General features: G+C 43.3%; 1 protein-coding gene across 2 annotated transcripts in view; it reads right to left on the bottom strand.

Moving 5' to 3' along the window:
• The window catches only part of SH3RF3 (SH3 domain containing ring finger 3), a 631222-nt gene that overhangs the window by 298840 nt on the left and 307251 nt on the right, over positions 1–25131 (bottom strand). For both annotated transcript variants that reach the window (XM_073590505.1, XM_073590506.1), the window contains exon 3: positions 9652–9747. In XM_073590505.1, the coding sequence (XP_073446606.1) occupies positions 9652–9747 (96 nt within the window). The remainder of the gene's footprint in view (positions 1–9651; positions 9748–25131) is intronic.

Below are 25131 nucleotides of genomic sequence, written 5' to 3'. Positions count from 1 at the left end.
TTCATAGGAGATCATTTCTGCTACACAAAGCAGGGCTGATTCCTTGCCATGTGTAGCACAAGCGATGATAAGATCGCAGATTCAAGTCTTCCTAAAAGGACTATTGAAGCAAGCAAAAAGTTAAAAAAAGTTTTAAAAAATATTTCAAAAATTAAAAAAATGTAAAAGTTCAAACCACCGCCCTATTGCCCCATTCAAAATAAAATTAAAAAAAATTGAAAAATACATGTTTGGTACTGCTACGTTCAGAAATGTCCGATACATCAAAACATGAAGTACATTAATCTAATAGGCAAACGGCGTAACGAGAAAAAAAATCAAAACGCCAGAGTTACGTTTTTTGATCACAGCAGCATTGTTATAAAATGCAATAAGAGGCAATCAAAATATTGTGTCTACCCCAAAATTGTAACAATAAAACATCAGCTTGGTGTGCAAAGAATAAGCCCTCACCCAGACATAGATCTTTAAAGATATAGATGCTACGGGTCTTGGAAAATGGCACTATTTTTTAAATTTATTTCTTTTACAAACTTTGGATTTTACATACAGTATACCTATACATGTTTGGTATGTGCGAACTCGTAATGAGCTGGGTAATAATATTGCCAGGTCAGTTTTATCATTCATTGAACATGGCAACAAAAAAAAAATCGTGGAATTGCATGCACTTTTTTAAAATTTCACTGCATTTCTCATTTTTTGTCCATTTTCCAGTATACTAAAGTGACATGTAAAAGCTTGGGCACCCCTGATCAAAATGACTGCTATTGTGAACAGTTAAACACGTTGAAGATTAAATGATTTCTAAAAGAGTTAAAGTTAAAGATTACAAATTTCCTTTGTATTTTACACCCACCCCGGACTGAGATGTAGCAGCGCCAGGAGAGTGAGTAGGACTGGGGGAGGGTGAGCCATGCGATATTCACCTGTCACCGTTAAACCGCCACGCTGTGCTGTCTTCCGCGTCTTCTGGCTCAGGTCAGAGGGAGCGATGACATGTTTAGTGCGAGCCCTCTGAATGAACAGTCACTGCAGAGACCGGGAAGACACAGCGGTGGAACGGGGACAGGTGAATATCGTAAATGCCGGGGGACTGAGCCAGCAGCAACACTGGCACCTGACCCCCAGCGACGAGAGGTGAGTATGTCATTTTTTTTTAATCGCAGCAGCAGCATATGGGGCATATTTTAATATGGAGCATCTTATGGGGCCATCAACCTTTATGGAGCATTATAATGGGGCATATTTTAATATGGAGCATCTCATGGGGCCATCAACCTTTATGGAGTACTAGCTGAAGAGCCCGGCGCTGCCCAGGCATAGTAACTAACTGTGGTTAGTTATAGCAAACTAACTGAAGAGCCCGGCGCTGCCCGGGCATAGTAACTAACTGTGGTTAGTTATAACAAATTATAATTATCCTCCATCCCATAGTCCCGTGCCCATATACTCATCATACATATCCACCATCCCATAGGCCCGTGCCCATATACCCATCATACATATTCGCCATCCCATAGTCGAGTGCCCATATACCCCTCACACATCCTCCATCCCATAGTCTCATGCCCATATACCCATCATACATATTCTCCATCCCATAGTCCCATGCCCATATACCCATCATACATATTCGCCATCCCATAGTCAAGTGCCCATATACCCATCACACATCCTTCATCTCAAAGTCCCATGCCCATATACCCATCACACATATCCTCCATCCCATAGGCCCATGCCCATATACCCATCACACATTCTCCATCCCATAGTCCCATGCCCATATACCCATCATACATATTCGCCATCCCATAGTCCTTTGCCCATATACCCATCACACATCCTTCATCTCATAGTCCCATGCCCATATACCATCACACATCCCCCATCCCATAGTCCCATGCCTATATACCATCACACATCCTCCATCCCATAGTCCCATATACCCATCATACATCCTCCATCCCATAGTCCCGTGCCCATATACCCATCATACATATCCTGTCCCATAGTCCAGTGCCCATATACCCATCACACATCCTCCATCCCATAGTCAACCATTATGACATCATAATGAGCGGCGGGGCTTGCAACCTATGATGACATCAGCGTCACCATGGCAACCATTGTGACATCATAATGAGGGGTGGGGCTTGATACGCACACACTGTTTCCCCATTATGTAGATAGGGGCATTATGACATCATAATGAGGGGTGTGGCTTGACGCGCACACACTTTTTCCCCAGTATGTAGACAGGGGCAAAATTGTTTGGCGAATTGGAATGCGCAGGGTTAAAATTTCGCCTCACAACATAGCTTAGGACGCTCTCGGGGTCCAGAAGTGTGACTGTGCCAAATTTTGTGGCTGTAGCTGCGACGGTGCGGATGCCAATCCCGGACATACACACACACACACACACACACACATACATACACACATACATACATACATACACACACTTGAGCTTTATATATTAGATTATAATTATCCTCCATCCCATAGTCCCGTGCGCATATACCCATCATAAATATCCACGATCCCATAGGCCCGTGCCCATATACCCATCACACATCCTCCATCCCATAGTCCCATGCCCATATACCCATCACACATCCTCCATCCCATAGTCCCAATCCCATATACCCATCATACATATTCGCCATCCCATAGTCGAGTGCCCATATACCCATTACACATCCTTCATCTCATAGTCCCATGCCCATATACCCATCATACTTATCCTCCATCCCATAGTCCCGTGCCCATATACCCATCATACATATCCGCCATCCCATAGTCCAGTGCCCATATACCCGTCATACATATCCTCCATCCCATAGTCCAGTGCCCATATACCCATCACACATCCTCCATCCCATTGTCCCGTGCCCATATACCCATCATACATATCCTCCATCCCATAGTCCAGTGCCCATATACCCATCACACATCCTCCTTCCCATAGTCAACCAGTATGACATCATAATGAGTGGCAGGGCTTGCAACCTATGATGACATCAGTGTCGCCATGGCAACCATTATGACATCATAATGAGGAGAGGGGATTGATACACACACTTTTCCCCCATTATGTAGATAGGGGCAAAATTGTTTGGTGAATTGGAACGCGCAGGGTTAAAATTTAGCCTCACAACATAGCCTAGGACACTCTCGGGGTCAAGATGTGTGACTGTGCCAAATTTTGTGGCTGTAGCTGCGACGGTGCGGATGCCAATCCCGGACATACATACATACGCACACTTGAGCTTTATATATTAGACTAGCTGAAGAGCCCGGCGCTGCCCGGGCATAGTAACTAACTGTGGCTAGTTATAGCAAATTATAATTATCCTCCTTCCCATAGTCCCGTGCCCATATACCCATCATACATATCCATGATCCCATAGGCCCGTGCCCATATACCCATCATACATATCCTCCATCCCATAGTCAGGTGCCCATATACCCATCACACATCCTCCATCCCATAGTCCCATGCCCATATACCCATCATACATATTCGCCATCCCATAGTCGAGTGCCCATATACCCATCACACATCCTTCATCTCATAGTCCCATGCCCATATACCCATCATACATATCCTCCATCCCATAGTCCCGTGCCCATATACCCATCATACATATCCGCCATCCCATAGTCCCATGCTCATATACCCGTCATACATATCCTCATCCCATAGTCCAGTGCCCATATACCCATCACACATCCTTCATCTCATAGTCCCATGCCCATATACCCATCATGCATATCCTCCATCCCATAGTCCCGTGCCCATATACCCATCATACATATCCGCCATCCCATAGTCCCATGCTCATATACCCGTCATACATATCCTCATCCCATAGTCCAGTGCCCATATACCCATCACACATCCTACATCCCATAGTCAACCATTATGACAACATAATGAGCGGCGGGGCTTGCAACCTATGATGACATCAGCGTCGCCATGGCAACCATTATGACATTATAATGAGGGGCGGGGCTTGACACACACACTTTTTCCCCATTATGTAGATAGGGGCAAAATTGTTTGGTGAATTGGAACGCGCGGGGTTAAAATTTCACCTCACAACATAGCCTAGGACACTCTCAGGGTCCAGACGTGTGACTGTGCCAAATTTTGTGGCTGTAGCTACGACGGTGTGGATGCCAATCCTGGACATACATACATACACACACTTGAGCTTTATATATTAGATTATATGGGGCATATTTTAATATGGAGCATCTTATGGGACCATCAACCTTTATGAAGCACTCTATGGGGCATATTTTAATATGGAGTATCTTATGGGACCATCAACCTTTATGGAGCATTATATGGAGTGTATTTTAATATGGAGCATCTTATGGGGTCAGCAACCTTTATGGCGCATTATACAGGGCATATTTTAATATGTTATGAATGAGTCACCGAGGAGGAAAAAACAAAAAGCAAGCTAAGCCCAGAAAACCGGAGGTTGGTAACTAGCGGATTGCAGACCCCTGATCCTATCCACAACAACTAGCAGTAGCCGTGGAGCGTCCCTACGGTGGTCCTAGATGCCTCGTCACGGCCGGAGAACTAAATAAGCCTAAAGAAAGGTAAAATCTAAACTGCCCCAGAGCAGAAATCTAAACTGCCCCAGAGCAGACCCCAAAGCAATAAACAGCCCCCAACATGTATTGTCAGTGAAACAAGATGAAAACACAGACACAGATAGAAAGATAGGCTGAGCAAACGATGGGGCCCTCACTAACTAGAAAGGACAGGAAAGAAAAGCCACTGTCTGCAATCACGCAAAAAACCCTGCCAAAAATAATGTCCAACACGTCTGATAGAAAAAGGCCCTGAAGTCGCTAGACTTCAAAACACTATATCAGCACTCAGGTATATTCTGAAGACAGAGCAAAAGAGATCAACTGATCAGAGACAAAATGGGGATTCAGCCCAGTCCCAGCCAGGGCTGGCTGAACACAAAAACTAAGAAAACCAGACAAGGCAGGAACCAAACTGGAAACCAGAAGCCACAGTCAGGAAAAATCACCAGCAAGAAACTAGGGAGTCGGCTGGTGATTTTTTATTCTTTTTTTTACAAGGGTATGGTACCCAGAGCCTGGAGGACAGTCTCCTCTCCTCCACACTGTGGGTACCAACCGCACATGAGGCGCTTAACTTCCCGCATGGTGGGCATAGCCACATGCGGGAAGTAAGCGATTCTCATGCATTCCTATGGGTGCGGAATCGTGGCAATTCTTTGCGATTCCGCACAAAAGAATGAGCATGCTGCGATTTTTTTCCGCGATGAGTTTCCGCCGCGGAAAAAAGCGCAGCATTAGCACAGCATGTGCGGAATGCCATAGGAATGCATGGGGGGGCGTTCTGTATACGATTTTTAAACGTTTTCGCTGCGTTTTCACGCCGAAAATCGCAGCAAAAACGCTTAAAAATTGCATCGTGGGCACATAGCCTCAATATGGATATTCAAAAACATTTAACCTACTGATATCTCAATTAGTTTTACTTTTATTGGTATCTATTTTTATTTTTGATATTTACCAGTAGCTGCTGCATTTTCCTCCTAGGCTTATACTTGAGTCAATAAGTTTTCCCAGTTTGGGGCCTTGGCTTATACTCAGGTCAGCTTATCCTCAAGTATATTTGGTATATAGTAATTGTTTACATTTTAAAAATTATAAAAAGGAAAATAACTTGATGCAAAAGTTTGGACACCATGCATGGTGAGTACCTAGTAGTACCCCCTTTCAAAACTGTCACAGCATCATAGCTTATAAATGCTTTTTACAGTCAGCCAAGAGTCTTTGGCCAGGTGCTCACGATCCTGAAAAATGTGTGATACCGTCTGCTGAGCCGTGTATCTAACCCTATCCTGTGTGATACTGACTGCTGAGCCGTGTACCTAATCCTATCATGTGTGTTACTGACTGCTCAGCCGTGTATCTAATCCTATCATGTGTGATACTGACTGCAGAGCCGTGTATCTAATCCTATTCTGTGTGATACTGTGTGCTGAGCTGTGTATCTAATCCTATCCTGTGTGATACTGACTGCTAAGCTATGTGTCTAATCCTCTCCTGTGTGATACTGACTGCTGAGCTCTGTATCTAATCTTATCCTGTGTGATACTGACTGCGGAGCCTTGTATCCAATCCTATCCTGTGTGATACTTGGCTCCCCCTGCAGTCTGTGTCAGAGGGTGGTCTGTGTTGGCACGGTAATAAATTGTGTTATTTCCAGCTTTTCAGAAGGACGATAACACCATAGAAATGATAAGAATAATAGGTCAAATTGTTTGGTGAATTGGAATGCGCAGGGTTAAAATTTCGCCTCACAACATAGCTTAGGACACTCTCGGGGTCCAGAAGTGTGACTGTGCCAAATTTTGTGGCTGTAGCTGCGACGGTGCGGATACCTATCCCGGACATACACACACACACACATACATACACACACACATACACACATACATACATACATACACTTGTGCTTTATATATTAGATTGCTAGACATCTTCCGGGACTGCACATATCGCTTACTTTTGGTTGGCCACTCTAGGGTTTCCCATAGGACATTCTGTTTTATTGTTTTTTAACATTTTTCAATAAAAATGTATTTTTTTAATATTTTGGATCTCTTCGGCACTCTGCTTTGTGTACACCTAGCCTGAGTGAATGGCTGTATTGTATAGTGTAAGTGCCATAAATTTCTAATCTTTGAAGGTATTATTGAGTAATCTTATCTAGAAATCCACTGTAAATTGGACATGCATGCTTGCCATGGATCCAAAGACCACTCTATGAAATATACTTAAACAAATTGTATATCTTGTTTATCTTTACTTTATCATATTTTTTAGAGACATGATTTTTTGTAGGACTTTTTGAAGTATTACAGGTTCTTCTGAACCTGTTAGTGCTGCTGTTCTCACAGACTGCGGGCTCTCCTGTTGACTGATGGACAGGTCGGTTCACATAACCTCCACCTACAGCTATTTTGAGACTAGAAGTTCTATGCAGAGAGGAAAGCTATATTAAGACAAACAGGAAGAGAAATAAAGGGAACCTGACAACTGATACATGCTGCCTGATCCACAGGCAGCATGTGTTTGACACTGGATGTATGATATCAGCCATGTATGTTTGACTCTGAAAGACTGCGACATTTCAGAGAAAAAATAACATTAAAAGCCACCAGGGAATAAGCCACATAGGAGACTAGTCAGAAAGGTGGATCCCCGGTGGCTTCTCCCTACCTACTGCCCTGGAGTGACAGGTCTCTGCCTATACACAAGCCATGTTGCTTGGTCCCAAATGGATTTTAAAGTATGTTTTTCTCTGGAATGCTGCAGCGTTCCATAGTCAAACATACATGGCTGAAGTCAATGCACGGGCAGTATGTATGAGCCGTCAGGTTCACTTTAATTCCTACAGTAAATATTAGTAAGTACAAGAAAATCATGTCCCCACCACATTTGTCAAAAGAAATATAAAGTGACCAAACCATTTAAGTGCATAAAAGCATAGTTTACTATTGCCCGGTCAAAATTGGAAATACATATTGACATTTCTGTTTGTTCTACAGTGTTCCACACATTAACCATGAATAGATACTTCAACAAAAATGTGATTATGCTGCAAGTTAAAATGTGATTACACATGTTGGATATACAATTTATTCATATATTTACCGTATATATCTACAATATATGTATATACTGTATAAACAACTATTTATATATCATTGTTTTATTTATCTGATATTATTTGTTACTTGTCACATGTAATTTAAGGTTACTGTGTGTCATGGAGAACAGGATCAGTTACACTGGAAAGTTACGACTTAGGCCAAGCATAGTAATGGAATGGTATGATTTATGTAAATGACCTCAAGGACTGTGGATTGCTTCATGTGGTAAGAGTGTACACGCCTAGATGTGAAAAGGGCAAAACAAAATGACTGTGACATAATACATCTGCTGTACATTTCAGATCCATTAAACATAATTTTATAAACTGAAAATGACAAGGGGAAAGAGGAGCCAAAAATTTGGCTAAATTTGCATTAAAAAAATGGACTACATGCCTTGTACCATATATTGTATATTATGTGTGTTAGACCCTTTTGATGTCTCGTTTGAAAATGGGACATGATTTCGAGCAGGGTTGACAGATTCCAGGGGGTCGCAGAGCTCAGGAGCTTTACTCGCTCCTGACAATGCATGCACTTCTGAACGCTGCAGCACATGCAATGTAAGCTTACATCCTGGGATGTGCCATCGTCAGGAGATCATATTTGGGTGGAGTCAGAGCGTTCTGCCCTCCATTCTCCTACCGACATCTACAACAACAGCGGCAGCCCCTCCTTGTTGCTTTCAAACTGGTGTTACCGGTATTGGGTTTACTGTAAATGGTGGTGGTTATTGTTTATGAAACAATGTCCCCTGTCAGCCATAAATCTAACAAGGAAATCTGTTTTACTGCACCAATATTAGTGAATTTCAGGTTTAGATCATTCCTATTGCTATAATCACAAAAGCCCGGCATGGTCACTTCACCACCAATCCACACATGAAAAATATCATCTATGAAGCGACCATACCAGGCTATGGGTACTAGGTGAAAAAATAAAAATGAACCATACTTCCCACCATGACACATACAGCGCTGCCAACGATGGTGTGAATTTGACGCCCGTTGGGACGCCCTTAATTTGAAAATAATAAGTGTCATCAAAAAATGAAATAATTATGATGGAATAAAAACTCAATCACACTTAAAATAAACTTCTGTATTCAAGGCTATAGATGCTGCAGGTGGCAAGGTGGTACTCAACTGCCAAAGGGGCAAATTCGTGCGGAATGCAAGAGTATAGGTCAACAATGTCACAAGACAGAAATGATGAATCTTCTGTCCATAAAAATCATTGAAGGCCCTTAGGGCATCAGGACTATCTTCTCATATTTTGCACTTTGTGTGATATCAAAATTCAGTTGTACTCAAATATATTCCTTCACTTCCATAGTTACAAATGTTGAAAAAAGACCTAGGTCCATCAAGTCCATAAATCTTCACACTTAGTACAGCATATAGTCTGGTATGGGGGAGCCACTGCGCATGACAAACTCCGCTTACAAAGGACTTTCAGAACAGCAGAGAGAATTATAGGTTCCCCCCTGCCTAAAATCCAGGATCTTTATGATAAGAGTATTCGATCCCACGCATTGAAAATTTCATCCGATCCCTCTCACCCGGGACACTCCTTATTCCAACTACTCCCTTCAGGACGTCGCTTCAGAGTCCCCAAATGCAGCACCAACCGCCATATGAACAGCTTTTATCCACTCTGTTCAACAATTAAATCGTCATGTGTAGACTATATACTGTATCTGTCTTGTTAGATGTTACTTGTTGTATCTGTTGTTATATATTATGTTGCCTCTTTGCCACAAAGAATTCCTTGTATATATGTAGTATGTACTTGGCGATAATAAATTTGATTGATTGATTGATTGATATTTCACTTTACCATCTACAGAATATAACTTTAATTGTCTGATTTAAAATAATTTAGACTCTTGTTACTATTTGTATTTCCACGACTGAAAATTCCTCACCTCGACATAGAGAATTGGAAAAATCCCAATCTTTTCTCCCAACATTCCTTCAGCCCAATTGTCATCTACACGTCTGATCACTGTCAGAATTTCATCCTGAAAAACAACATGTAGATTTCAAAGGGTTATACATTTACAATTTTTGATGCATAGAAATAAATTTATCACGTATGATTTGCAAAGTTAGCATTTACACCGCTCAGAGCAACTGTTGTGAAGAACTTGATAGGACCTTGTTGAACTTCAAGTTCATCAGCCAAATTTTGCTGTAAAGTGAATAAAGGACATGCACATTATGCCGGACACACTCACATACTGTAAGAATTACCATGGGTGTCTGACTAGTGTAATTGTAAATAATTCTTAAAAAATATCCATAATCTTATAGCTAATGTCCATCCTGAAAACTATTTTCCAGATGTAACTTAGCTATTTTAAAATGTGCTGGATAATAAATGGATCTGTCATTATTGATAAGGTAGGTAATAATAATACCAGGCACTTTTTCCAATATTGAACTGTTCTAGTCCTTAATAACATAAAGTGTCCCTAAAATAGAGTGGTAAAACTTCACCACTCAGCGAATGCTTTCTACAAAATGATCACAAAAGGTGGAAGCAGTTAAATAAAGTCCCTCTTTGAGGTGTCCTGCCGGCACTAACAGGCGGACCCCCTACCTGCGGCTGCATGTAAGTAACAAGCACAAAATTACTGTGCGCGGGATTAAAGTCTTTTTTTACGGCACACTGTCATTGAAGCATTAAGCGATTTATTATCTCTGCTAAATCGGGTTTGGTCAAGATTAATAAGAGAGGCGCATTACCGTGATGGCATTTACCATGTGCATGTCACTTGTTAATGCAGCGCACAAAAATATATATTTGATGAGAGTTGAGAATGTAATATACAGAAAGAAAAAAAGATTTGTTTAGTTCTATTATGAAAAAAATTTTTTAAGGATTTTCCGCAAGGAGTCTTTTGAGGTAGATAAAACTACACTGGCGCTGCTGAACATGCCAGTATTCAGCAGGGCTCCACAGAACTGAGCCTTGCTGTATGGGGGTCACTAGAGAAGGTCTCTTTTCAACTCACTCCATAGTGAATGATGTGAGTGACATAACAAGCTCCATATTAACCCGCTTTACTTGTAGCGTAGAGGATAACATTCAATAGCCACCCACTGCTAGATAATCAAAGGCAGAGTGGAGCCGGCAGACTAAGGTTGGGAAGATTCTCTACACTGTATAACTGATGCGCTTTCACTATTTTTCAATTTTTTTTTTGAAACCTCAAGCATTTTCCTCTGTGGGAGTTTTCTGGTCTCCCTGCAAGTGACCTACTTTGAAAGTAATGAACTCCTCTGGATTCTCACATTTCCTTTTTTAATACCTAGCTGATAAATCTAATTTGTCAGGGATGATATACAGATGTCATATTAAAATATTACAACTATTTTTCAAATAATTCATTCAAAATTGCTGGAGGAGCCTGACAGAATCAATGGAATCTAGCAAAAAGACATTATATTTAAACATATTTTTACCAAACATGATGCAATGTTTATGTAACACCCCGCAATGTTATTACACTGCACACCGGGAGTAGCATAATATATATGCTGTTACGTGCAAGTCACGCTGGGATCTGAAACGGCAAAGCTTGATTCCAAATTTGAGATGGTCTTTGTTCCAAACCACCAAAAATTATAGTAACTGCTGTACCATCGAGTGTGTAAAATAACATACGAAAAAAAAATGAATGCAATAAAAAAATAGAATAACTGCTGCCTTATAAAAATAGTTACACATAGTTTAGAATAATGCATATAGCAACATACATTGTAACTGTTGCACCAAAAAAGGGTCAAGTACAGATCATAAATTGAAATAAATATGCTAAAATACATTTTGTACAAAAAAGCATAAAATAAAAAAACCATAATTACAGACAGATATAGAAATCTGAATGTTATCTAACAACACTCTATGGGTCTTATGCCAAATAACTGTTACTCACATATCCTGGCTCCAGCGGCGGCCGGCCTTGTAACCTTCCTCTATGGTTGACTCCATTTGTGCTAGATTGCTCAGGGATAGGCCAGAGTCACACTTAACGTATGAAAAATCAGTCCGATTCTGTCAGCCGAGAATCGCACCAATGTTCTCCGTATGGTGATCCGTGTGTAATCCGTTTGCAATGCAATGATGCGATTTCCTCGCATCTATGTAACCGTATGATATCCGTATGGCTATGCATTTCTCACTGATTTCCCCCTTTGAATTAAATGGCTCAATGGGCTGCAATGAAGAAAATGTATGCGTATTTCTCGCAAGCTACACTGATGGTCCGTGTGGTATCCGATTTTTTCTTGCACCTGTGGGGAGGAGGACTCCCAGACAGTGAATGGGCAGGTACCCAGGGGACCGCCATCAGGGTTCCTGAGGGAACGATACTGGGAGGACAGTAAAAGGAAAGACTTGACTGGAGTTGTCAGGGAAACAGGGGGCGGCGCAAGCTTTAAAGGAGCTGGGTGCACGCTGAAGTGGCAGTTGACAGAGAGCCGGACAACAGACAGGGAGCCGTGTGAAAGAGAGAGGACCAAGGGAGCAGACGGTGTGTTTTGGAGAGACCGGGAGGGGTCTGTGAGGGGAAAGTTACAGATTTACCGACAAGTGACACGTGAGAGATTGGCACCGGCGGCCGCTCCCCGCATACGGTCGCATACAGCCACTCACGCTGCTTCCCACCCTGTTGTGACAAGGCCGCTACCTCAAGTGACCGCTGCAATGCGAGATCATTCCGTTACAGCGTCCAGGGCACTACCCCCCTGCCTTCTACCACAGCTGCGGCCCCGTCATCACCGGCCCCAGGGGGCGCCACCCTGCTACAGGCATCCGTAGAGGCCCCCATCCGGTTTGCTGAGGGACTCTGGGCCGAGATTGGTGAGCGGTTAGATTTAGAGACTGCGTCACTACCGTGCCCCTCCCCAGCATCGTTTCTTCAGGGCCTGTTGCGCCCCACCGGCATCATTTCTTCAGGGCCTGTTGCGCCCCACCGGCATCATTTCTTCAGGGCCTGTTGCACCCCACCGGCATCATTTCTTCAGGGCCTGTTGTGCCCCACCGGCATCATTTCTTCAGGGCTTGTTGCGCCCCACCGGCACCGTTACTTCAGGGCCTGTTGCGCCCCACCGGCACCGTTTCTTCAGGGCCTGTTGCGCCCCACCGGCACCGTTTCTTCAGGGCCTGTTGTGCCCCACCGGCATTGTTTCTTCAGGGCCTGTTGCACCCCACTGGCACCGTTTCTTCAGGGCCTGTTGTGCCCCACCGGCATAGTTTCTTCAGGGCCTGTTGCGCCCCACCAGTACAGTTTCTACAGGGCCCGACGAGCCCAAACCTTCCCGGAAAATCGAGGCATCAAGGCAGCCGCATCAACGACCTCTAAGCGGCTGCATCTGAAATCCCGAGCGACGCATGGAAGGATAAGTGGACATTAGAGATAAGTGTATTAGTTTGGCCATATTCTGGCCTCTGACACCCGGACTAGCCGGGTTACTCCCAGTTACACAGAAAGTATTGTTTATCTTATTGAGTCCCTGCGAGGACAGATTGTTTGATAACCCGTTTTGCCCGCTCAGCCTAGCCCCAGTGGCATCAATTTATAAAAGTTTATTATACAAGTCATACCCTGTCTCGTGTCTCGTCTCTGTATCCTAAGAACCTGCTAGAACCCTACATACCCTCAGACTTGCATTGGTGAGACTCGGCCGATATACGCGTACAATCACAGCATGCCGAATATGCCTGAGAAAAAAAACAGTGATGGGAGCTGCCCCATAGATTAACAGCGGTCCGAGTGCTATGCAATGTTTTATCGCATAGCACTCATCCGTATTCAACGCTAGTGTTTTCCTGCCTTAGGCTGGTTTCACATTTGCGTTTTTTAGCGCTGGAAAAAAACGCATATGTGCGCATGCGTTTTTTCCCCTATATTTAACATGGGTGCGCATACCTGCGCGCTTGTAAGCGCATGTATGCGATTTTCATGCGCTGCGTTTTTTTGGGGTGTGCGTTTGTATTTTCCAGACGCAGCATGTTGCATTTTTTGGCCCTGCAAAAAAGCGCATGCGCACATATGCGCACATTTTGCGCTAAAAATGGCCATTATAGCCTATGGATGCGCATATGTGCGCACTGGCATGCTCATGTATGCGTTTTTTTGCATATGCGTTTTTTTTTTTAACCATGGAATTTAGGGGTTTGGGTTAGAGTTAGGGTTAGTTAAGGGGGTTTAGGGTTAGGGTTAGGGTCAGGGTCAGGGTTAGGGTTGGGGTTTGGGTCAGGGTTAGGGTTAAGTATGGTTTTGTTAAGGGTTAGGGTCAGGGTTAGGGTCAGGATTAGGGTTAAGTATGGTTTGGTTAAGGGTTAGGGTCAGGGTTAGGGTTAGGGTTAGGGTCAGGGTTAGGGTTAGGGTTAGGGTCAGGGTTAGGGTTAAGTATGGTTTTGTTAAGGGTTAGGGTTAGGGTCAGGATTAGGGTTAAGTATGGTTTGGTTAAGGGTTAGGGTCAGGGTTAGGGTTAGGGTTAGGGTCAGGGTTAGGGTTAGGGTTAGGGTCAGGGTTAGGGTTAAGTATTGTTTTGTTAAGGGTTAGGGTCAGGATTAGGGTTAAGTATGGTTTGGTTAAGGGTTAGGGTCAGGGTTAGGGTTAGGGTCAGGGTTAGGGTCAGGGTTAGGGTTAGGGTTAGGGTCAGGGTTAGGGTTAAGTATGGTTTTGTTAAGGGTTAGGGTCAGGGTTAGGGTCAGGATTAGGGTTAAGTATGGTTTGGTTAAGGGTTAGGGTCAGGGTTAGGGTTAGGGTTAGGGTCAGGGTTAGGGTTAGGGTCAGGGTTAGGGTTAAGTATGGTTTTGTTAAGGGTTAGGGTCAGGGTTAGGGTTAGGGTTAGGGTCAGGGTTAGGGTTAGGGTTAGGGTTAGTTAGGGTTTAGGGTTTGGGTTAGGGTTAAGTATGATTTGGTTAAGGGTTAGGGTCAGGGTTAGGGTTAGGGTCAGGGTTAGGGTTAGGGTTAGGGTCAGGGTTAGGGTTAGTAAAGTCATGGTTTGGGTTAGTGTGAGGGGCCACCTAATGTTGGAAAAAAACGCAAACGCGGTAAAAACGCACTAAAAACGCATACAAACGCATAAAAACGCTGCGTTTTTTTCATGCATGCTCATAAAAATGCTTGAAAAAAACGCAGCAGTTGTATGCTTTTGTATGCGTTTTTTCAATGCGTTTTTTTGCGGGAAAAACGCGCTGCAAAAAAAAGCAAGTGTGAAACTAGCCTTACTGTGGTATCCTGAAACGCACCATTCATGTCATCATCTAATCTTTTTAAGATCGGTGGAGACAGCTTTACATTGCTTGATTGTAAGGAAAGCATAGCGCTCAGCAACTATGTATTTATCAGGAATTGATTCTCCTTCTACTTGGTTCAAACAGATGTCTAATCTCCAATGTGACTCTTCAATTCCATTTTGCCTTCAGCATTTATTTCCAGGCTTGGTCAGCTTCTGATGGTGTTCTCAACACCTTCTATTCTGCTATAAAGATTACAGATTACCAAATTCTTTCAACTGTTCTTGGTGTTGTTCATACACCAAGTCGATGTTATCAATGTATTTGTGTCTTACAGAACATCGACTAGCAAGTTACTAATTTGCCAATACATCGCTGCTAAACAAATATTAACCATGTCCCTGCTGCAAGTTCCTGACTGCATATAGGTTTATGCTGTCCTGTGGTTAACCATGCTCTTGCTGTAAGTTCCTGATTGTATTGTAGAAGGGAAGACTGGGCTGCCAGAGCTGCTGAAGTGCTGGGTCCGGAACAGCTGGGGCCAAACCTCCTGTTCCAGGGGGGAATGAGATTGTAGCCAGAGCGAGTAAGTAACCAGGGTGAAAGGGGAGTGGCCAGTCAGTGTGAGGTAAAATGGGTTGCATGGCAACGGAAGCGGTCTTCACGCCAGTACGTTGAAGAAGTACAGACCACAAACGCTGAGAGGGGAGCGACAGGCGGCGGCATGAAGAGAAAGGACGGCAGCTCTTCAGGTCACAATGGCTGCTTAAGGAAACCCTCGCCGAGAGGAATCTTGTGGGGAGCTATACTCTCTTACTCCACAAATGGACTAGGGGCTCAAGCAGGTAGAACCGGAGCCCGCCCACAGTCGCCAGAAGAAGGAACGTGTGCTAGGCGAGGACACCAACAGACATTACACCGAACACCACCGACATTCTGCTACCCACGGGGACTTCAGAGAGTGTCAGGCTACAGAGTCACAAAAAGTGGAACCGTTAACAAGAGATTGTTAAATATGTGACCTTGTTGGACATTGTAATGTCTGGACATTGTTCTCTGTTTGAATTTCGTTAATAAAATTTATCTGATTAAAAATAGACTTCTCAGCTGATCCTACAGCCCCATATCCCAAAAATTGGGTTTCGGAATATGGCGACCAAAGGAAACATTTTTTTTTCGTACAAATTACTGAATTGTTTCTCATTACTTAAATAAAAATATAGAGGTCTGCAAAAAAAAAATTTTTCAAGAGCTGTTTTAGTTATTCCACGTAATCTTTATGTTTTTGAGTGCGCTGAATCCAAAAATGACCTTGGTTTTGTCATAGGACATCACGTTTTCTGACAATTTAAATAACTATGTTAAATAAGACAATACCTCAAAATAAATTAAAATAGACTCATAAAATTAATTTTTTATTACAAATGTTTCATGAAAATCATTTTTTTAACTGCAATGAGCTCACTAACACACACTAAAATCGATTCTTCTTCCCTGTGAGGCTTCTCTTGGTCCATTTACGCTTGTGAGTAGCATCTGTAATGTCTCTCTGAAGCGTCCAACAGTAGTCTGCCATCAATGTAATGCTCCATCTTCCCTGGTATCTTCTTTCCATCTCTTTAATGTCCTGGTGGAATCGTTCACCTTGCTCTTCACTCACAGCTCCCAAATTTTCAGGAAAGTTGTCAAGGTGGGAATGGAGGAAATGCACTTTCAAACTCATCAGGCAACCTAACGCTTGAAATGCTTTCAGCATTTGTCCGACGATTTTTTTGTAGTCAGGGTCTTTGTTATTGCCTAAAAATTTCTCTACGTCCTCTTTAAATGCAATCCACCCTTCTTTTTGAGGATGCGTCATGGTATTGATAAACTCTTAATCAGCTATAAGCCTTCTAATGTCTGGTCCGACGAACACACCTTCCTTCAATTTTGCCTTCGAGAGGCTTGGAAACTTGGTGACCAAGTATTTGAAGCATTCTCCATCTTTTGGAAGTGATTTTACGAATTGCTTCATCAATCCCAATTTGATGTGGAGAGGTGGTAGAAGAACTTTATCGGGAGGAACCAAAGTTTCTCGGAGGACATTTTTTCACCAACTGTGAGCACCCTCGGCTGCCAATTCTTCTTGGTCCAGTGATTTTGTCGGTCTCGACTGTCCCATAGACACAGAAAACAAGGGTATTTGGTATACCCAGCTTGTTGCCCGAGCAACATGCACAAGACTTTCAAATCCCCACACACCTGCCATCCATGGTCTTCAAATTTAAGTTTACGAAGAACCAATTCCAAGTTCTCGTAGGTTTCCTTGAGGTGTACGGAATGACCTACAGGGATGGAAGTATAAAACCGCCGTTGTGGAGTAAAACTGCTTTGAGATTTCTTTTTGAAGAATCTATAAAAAGACGCCATTGCACTGAATCATATTGGATTTTGAATTGACCCATCAAACCTTCAACATCGATGCAATAAACCAACTTATCTTCCTGGGCAAAGTAAGGAACGAACTCGTCTTCACGATGTCTGAACCATGAAAAAGACACTCCTCGCAACAATAAATTCTTGCTTTTGAGCCTTGATCCAAGTAACTCAGCGGCATCTTTGGGAAGATTCAAGTCTCTTGCCAAATCATTCATCTCCTCCTGGGAAAACAATTTTGGTCTTGTATCATCTTCAAAGTCAGAACTTGATTCATCATCTGGTTCAGGTATGACTCCACCTTCATCAGAGCTAGTTATCTCTTCCAAGGTAGCAGGGGCCTTGGGTACTGGTATATCTGTGCCATGGGGGATGGGACGAATTGCTGAGTGAATATTGGGGTATGAAATGGAATGCTTCCATTTTGAATTATACCCTTTCACATCGCATGAACAAAAGTAACAATCGTCACTATGGTTCTTTTGCTCTCGCCATAGCATAGGAATCCCATAACGGAAAGCTTTTTTCTTACCCTTGAACCAATTTCAGAGGTCCTCAACACACCGCTTGCACACTTTATGAGGCGCCCAAGCTATATCTTGATCTCCAAGCTTTAGTCCGAAATATGCGAAGTATACTTTTTTCACAAAGTCTGTAATATTCAGCTGTTGCTTCAACACTGTATATTCACCACAAATGTAACAGAAACTGTCTGGCGAATTAATACACTTCCGCTGAGCCATAATGCTAATTTTGGAAATCACGGTTGAATATGACGAGCTAACACGAACTGAGATTAAAAAGTGTAAACAGGCGAGAACCAAGATAAAACAATTGAAACAAGCCCGGGCATGTCAGAGCCCGCTCGTTCAGCTTGCAACATGTTGATGCTGGTTTCATTAGCTCACTCTGCAAGTTCTTTTCTTTGAAAGTTATATTTTTTTGGCATTGTATATCTTCAATGCATTGATGTGAATTAATTAATAGTAATTTTGACTTTCAAAACCCTAAGATAAAAAAAAAACAAAAATTGAGAAAAATTTACTAAATTTGAAGAGAATTTTGCATTTTGTGGCAAATCCTGACGTCCAGGATTTTTTTCAATATTTTTTTCGTTTTCAGCACACCAAAATACATGGAAATTAGATGAAAATAATCAAACAGCTTTTTAGTCGCAGACCTGTATAATTATGCATGTTTGGCATCTGCGTACTTGTACAAACCTGGTGAATAATATTGCCAGGTCAGTTTAATCATAAAAAGAACATGGTAAAAAAATAAACAAAAACAATTGTGGAATTGCACTTCTTTTTGCAGTTTTAACGTACTTAGAACTTTTTTCTCGTTTTCCAGTGCATTATATGATAAAATGAATGATGACATTCAAAAGCAGAGCTCATCCCACAAAAAATGTGCTCATGTGGTTATGTGGACATAAAAATAAAAAAGTTGTGGATTTGGAAGAAAAGGAGAGAAAAAAATGAAAAAAGAAAAAAATGAAAAGTCACCCGGCGGTGAAGGGGTTAAGCGTCACTTAAAAACACATTTCTTTAGACGAGCAAATCACCTCAGTTTACTAATCTAACCATTCCCTATTCTCTCTTCCATCCATTTAATAGCAGTTTGTGTCTGTACTTGCACACATGCTGGCTGGTGACTGGTTCATGCAGCATTATGTGTGAGTATCCTATTTATTAATATTAATGGCTGGACCATAGAATACAAGCACTTTTTACTTTTTTACCTATTGTGTCTTCACTATGTCTTCATAGATTATAAGCTTGCGAGCATGAACCTCACTCTTCTTGGTATAAAGGATTGTTTACTCTGTAATGTCATACCGTATTTTTCGGACTATAAGACGCACTTTTTTCCCAAAATTTAGGAAAATGGGGGGTGCGTTTTAAAGTGCGAAAGCAGGCTTACCGGACGGGGTTGCAGCAGTGGTGTAACGGCGGCAGAGGTGTGGCGATGCTGCGGCGGTGGGCAGTGTGGAGTGTACCTGAACAGGGTCCCTTCCTCAGGATACCCGCGGCAGAAATGCGATCCAGACCAATACGTTCACCAGACAGGTGCAGAAGAGATTGTTGGACGTGTAGAAGAATGGGACACCTGTCCAGAAGTTGCCCTACCCGAGACAAACGACGGAGAAGATCCACTCTTCCCTCCAAAGGTCCGGCTAATTGGAGAGAACGCCTCCCCTGGGAGAAATGGTATGGCGGGAAGAGAGAAGCCGCACCCAAAGCCAGACAGAGCCACAACATCGGACGCTGGGAAGAGATAGGTAAGGTGTCTACGGTGGGATGTCTGCGTTCATCAGGCACATGGAAGCAAGTCTGTTGAAGTTCCAACTTGGATCCGAAGCTTCGATCTGTGAGACTCAGCCCGAAGAAGAGAAAGAGTCAAATGTCCCTGAAATGCCCGCTCCCACAGTTCCCGATTGTGAGAAGGAAGAACCACTTATCTCGTCCTCTGAAGTGGAAAGTTTGCCGCTCGCCAGCCCAAGGGATCCTGACCAAATGGAGGAGATACAAAGTGCATCAGGATGTTTCCTCCTGCAGCTGTGGAAAGTAAAGAGGAAGAATTTCTTGACCGGTCATATGTTGACCCAGAAGAGGAACAGGCCTCAGAGATTGCTGCTCCGAGGAATCCGGATGAACTCCTGTACTCTACCACTCAACCTGAAATCTGTAGTATCCCTAACCAGCCTTACTGGCAGAATGTGGTGAAAGGGAGGCAGGAGTGTATGCAGAAATTGTGGGCATCTGTCACCCCTTAGATGAGCATAGTGAAATACCAAGTGTTCTCGCCCATGGAATGGCGAGCTAAAGGAGAGGAGGAGTGTAGGGGGGACAAAGAGACATTGGGTACCTGCATGCCTGGTCTAGAAATTGAGAGGCTGCATCCACTGTTCCTGGGGGGAAGCTTGAAGGAGGCGGACCTTCCCTTACAGCCTGGGGGAAGCCTGAGTAAGCCAGACCTTCCTCCTGACCAAGGGGGACAGGGAGAGCCAGAAAAGCGCACGCAGCAGCAGAGGAAAAAGTGCACAAAGCAAGTCAGTGTGGCGTCAGCGCAGAGCAGTGTGCTCTGCTTCCCTCTCCAGAGAGTGCCGGGGCTGTGACAGGCCATGCTGCAGCAGACCTGAAGAACAGGGACAGCTGCATTGAGAGTTGTGTGCCCAGCAGCAATCCAGAGAAGGCTGCAGAGCAGAGCCGTGCAGGGCAGAGCTGTGCGGAGCAGAGCCGTGCACACAGAGCAGAGCCGTGCCGGGTGTTACAGCAGCCACAGAGAGTAGCGCACCGGCCGGGATCATCAGTGCCACACAGACCACCGTCATCTGCCACCAAAAGCGGGGACCAGGCAGAGCGGGACGTGCAGTGTGTGTCCAGTGACTGCCAGAGAACCGGGTGCCGTACACTACATGACTGTGAGTACCACACACACGCTGCCCAAGAGAGAGTGCATATGAAACTGACACTTGTGCCCTGACATTGGCAGTGAGCAGCTGCCCTGACACTTGTGACCTGACTTCACAAGGGGCAGTGGAAGGTGCCGGAGGCTGACTGCTGTCACCAGAAGATGGGGTTTTGTTGCACACAGGACCTTCTCGGAAGATACACCGTGCCAGCCGTTGCCCAAGCTATTGAGTTCGCAGCAGGAGCTGCAGTTTAAGGACTTCCTGACACACATGCTAAGTAACTGCCGTTATCTGAAACTTAGTTCTCCACTTTTCCATGTCTTTTGCTTTTTATTCTGTTTAATCCCCTGATTAACCCCTTACCTCCCTGCATGGAGTATTTCCTTGTAAATAAACCTGTCAAAACTTGCTCTGCCTCCCGTCCATCACTGTATCCCGCGTTCCTGCTTGAACCTTACATATGTATACTGCAGTTTGCAGGGATGCAGCGCTCACAGTGCCGTATATACACTCACTGGCCACTTTATTAGGTACACCATGCTAGTAAGGGGTTGGACCCCCTTTTGCCTTCAGAACTGCCTCAATTCTTCGTGGCAGAGATTCAACAAGGTGCTGGAAGCATTCCTCAGAGATTTTGGACCATATTGACATGATGGCATCACACAGTTGGCGCAGATTTGTCGGCTGCACATCCCTGATGCGAATCTCCCGTTCCACCACATCCCAAAGATGCTCTATTGGATTGAGATCTGGTGACTGAGGAGGCCATTTGAGTACAGTAAACTCATTGTCATGTTCAAGAAACCAATCTGAGATGATTCGAGCTTTATGACATGGCGCATTATCCTGCTGAAAGTAGCCATCAGATGTTGGGTACATTGTGGTCATAAAGGGATGGACATGGTCAGCAACAATACTCAGGTAGGCTGTGGCGTTGCAACGATGCTCAATTGGTACCAAGGGGCCCAAAGAGTGCCCAGAAAAAATTCCCCACACCATGACACCACCACCACCAGCCTGAACCGTTGATACAAGGCAGGATGGATCCATGCTTTCATGTTGTTTACGCCAAATTCTGACCTTACCATCCGAATGTCGCAGCAGAAATCGAGACTCATCAGACCAGGCAACGTTTTTCCAATCTTCTACTGTCCAATTTCGATGAGCTTGTGCAAATTGTAGCCTCAGTTTCCTGTTCTTAGCTGAGAGGAGTGGTACCCAGTGTGGTCTTCTGCTGCTGTAGCCCATCTGCCTCAAAGTTCAACGCACTGTGCGTTCAGAGATGCTCTTCTGCCTACCTTGGTTGTAACGGGTGGCAATTTGAGTCACTGTTGCCTTTCTATCAGCTCGAACCAGTCTGCCCATTCTCCTCTGACCTCTGGCATCAACATGGCATTTCCGGCCACAGAACTGCCGCTCACTGGATTTTTTTTCTTTTTCGGACCATTCTCTGTAAACCCTAGAGATGGTTGTGCGTGAAAATCCCAGTAGATCAGCAGTTTCTGAAATTCTCAAACCAGCCCTTCTGGCACCAACAATCATGCCACGTTCAAAGGCACTCAAATCACCTTTCTTCCCCATACTGATGCTCAGTTTGAACTGCAGGAGATTGTCTTGACCATGTCTACATGCCTAAATGCACTGAGTTGCCGCCATGTGATTGGCTGATTAGAAATTAAGTCTTAACACACAGTTGGACAGGTGTACCTAATAAAGTGGCCAGTGAGTGTATATGGCGTATGTCATGAAGGGGTTGAAGGAAACCTGTCACTCAAATCATGGCCAGAACAGAGCCTAACTGCACGATTGCAGTGAGGTATATGTTACACCAAAATGCTTTAATGTTTTACCCAGAAATGCCTGAGAAAATATACTTTAAGGATCTGGCCAGGGACCCTAGCCGGCTTTGCCTGTGCCTGGCCTCTCCAAGAACAGTTCCAAGTGACTGACACTTCTCTACCATAATGAGAGACATGTCAATAACCTTTAGCACTGCTAAGATAAGTGAGCTGGGTACAGCACTGTACTAAGTTCTTTAAACTACAACTTCTCTCAAACACCGAAGCATTTCAGGAAAAAAACAGACCTGACTGCAATCGCTGAGCCATCCTCTAAATGAATCAGGTGACAGTTACCCTTTAAATATTCTTGGAATAATGAGAAAATGATGATGCAGTTGGGTCGAGAATGACAACCCGAATTCCAAAAAAGTTTGTAAACTGTATAAAATGAAAACAAGAATGGAATGATATTAAAATCTCACTCATATTTTATTCACGATAGAACATAGAACACAGATCAGAAGCTGAAAGTTAGACATTTTTACATTAAATTTGGAAAAATTAACTAATTTTGACACTGATGACAGCAACATATCTCAAAATGTTGGGACAGGGATAAAAAAAGGCTAAAATAGTAAGTGGCAGGAAAGTAAAACAGCTAAAAGGTCAATTTTCAATTAAGGCAAATGACTGTGTATAAAATAGAATGTTAGAAGGGCAGTGATTCACAGAAGTAAAAATGGGCCCTAAGGCCTGTTTCACACATCAGTTTTTTGTGTCAGTTGTAATCCGCCAAAATGGCGGAAAACGGATCCGCCTGCGTAGGGACATCAACGTGTGCCACCGGACCTTTTTTTGACGGATCCGGCGAAGGAAGAAATTTAAAGGAACCGCTGTCTGGGGAGGAGAGAGAGAGAGAGAGAAATAATTTTTCAGCCGCCAGAACAGAGATTAGGGTTAAATTTGCGGCCGAGGCAAGTCCTCCGGGCATGCGCAATGTAAAATGCAGATCCGGCCGGCCGAAAAAACATTGCATTGTCCGTCCAGGCATGTCGGCGGACGCCAAAATTTTGGCGGATCCGCAAAAAAACGGATCCAACAGATGACCATCCGTCAAGATCCGCCGGTAATGCAACTCAATGGGAAAAAAACGGATCCGCCAAGCAAAATGGCGGATCCGTTTTTTTGGCAAAACAGCGAATTTTGACTGATGGTAACAGACGGATGTGTGAAACAGGCCTAAGATGGCACTGCGTGAAAAACAAGTGTGTGACAGTGTAAATTACTGCATAGGCTCAAGAACACATCCAGAAATCATTGTCTGTGAACACAGTATAATCCACAAGTGCAAGTAAAAGCTCTATCATGCAATGAGACGGCTACATGTCAACACAATCCAAATACACTGTCGTCTTCTGTAGGCCAAACAGTTCTGTGATCAGATGAAATAAAATGTGAAACTCTATATGGAAACCACAGACATTGAGTACTAGGGACTCAAGAGGAGTGGGACCATCAAGCTTGTTATCAGCGCACAGTTCAAAACTCTCCACATCTGATGGTATGGGGTTGCAGCATTAGTGCCTATGGCATGGGCAGCTTATACATCTTGAAGCGCACTATCAATACTGATCATTATAGAGAGGTTTTACAACTTCTGCCCTCATCCAGACAATGTCCATTTCAGGCAAAGCCTTGCATATTTTAGCAAGAAAACAATGCTAAACCACATATTGCACCCATCACAAGAGTTTTGGTGATGAACTGGCGGTCTGCAGTCCAGACCTTTCACCAAAAGAAAACATTTGGTGCATTATGAAATAAAAACTCCAGCAAAGAAGACCCAGGACTGTGGAGCAGCAAGAATCCTACATTACACAATGGGACAACAATCCTTTCACAAAAGTACAGCAATTGTCTCATCACTTCACAGATATTTACTGACTGTTGTAACAAGAATTTTTTTGAGATATGCCATCAATTTGTAAATGTATTAATTTTTTCAAATGAGATGGAAAAATGTCTAACTTTCATCTTCTGATTCACGTTCTTTGTTGTTTTAAAAATGAAATATGGCTCTAAAAGATTTCAAAATCATTGCATTCTTGTTTTCTTTAAATTTTACACAGCGTCCCAACTATTTTGGAGTTATGGTTGTATTTGGACAGAAATTTAAGTTTCATAATTTAGCCTATGCATTCCAATAAGATAGAGGGCTTTCAACATGTAATTCTAAGTTTTTAAAATTAATATTGCATTAAATGTTTCGGAATTATGGACTCTATTTTCCAGTGGCTCACAATAATTGGCTAAACTAACATCATTATAAATATAAACATTATTTTTAATGCTGGAATAGAAATACTTTGCAATAAAGGCCTAATGTATTCTCTCCCTAGAGATGCTTAGCCACACCATTTCTGCAGCCCCTCCTCAGCAGTGAATCCACTAATGAATTACATAAACCAAGAGAGTTTGTGTCCCTGGGAGACCAGGAGGTTTCCCTATGTAGATGCAAACTATATGGTATATCCAC

Source organism: Dendrobates tinctorius, unplaced genomic scaffold (assembly GCF_039654945.1).
Source record: "Dendrobates tinctorius isolate UK_male_01 unplaced genomic scaffold, ASM3965494v1 ptg000117l, whole genome shotgun sequence".
Lineage (NCBI taxonomy): Eukaryota > Metazoa > Chordata > Amphibia > Anura > Dendrobatidae > Dendrobates > Dendrobates tinctorius.
The sequence above is the reverse complement of the archived record's forward strand: the minus strand, read 5'-3'. Positions and strand labels throughout refer to the sequence as shown.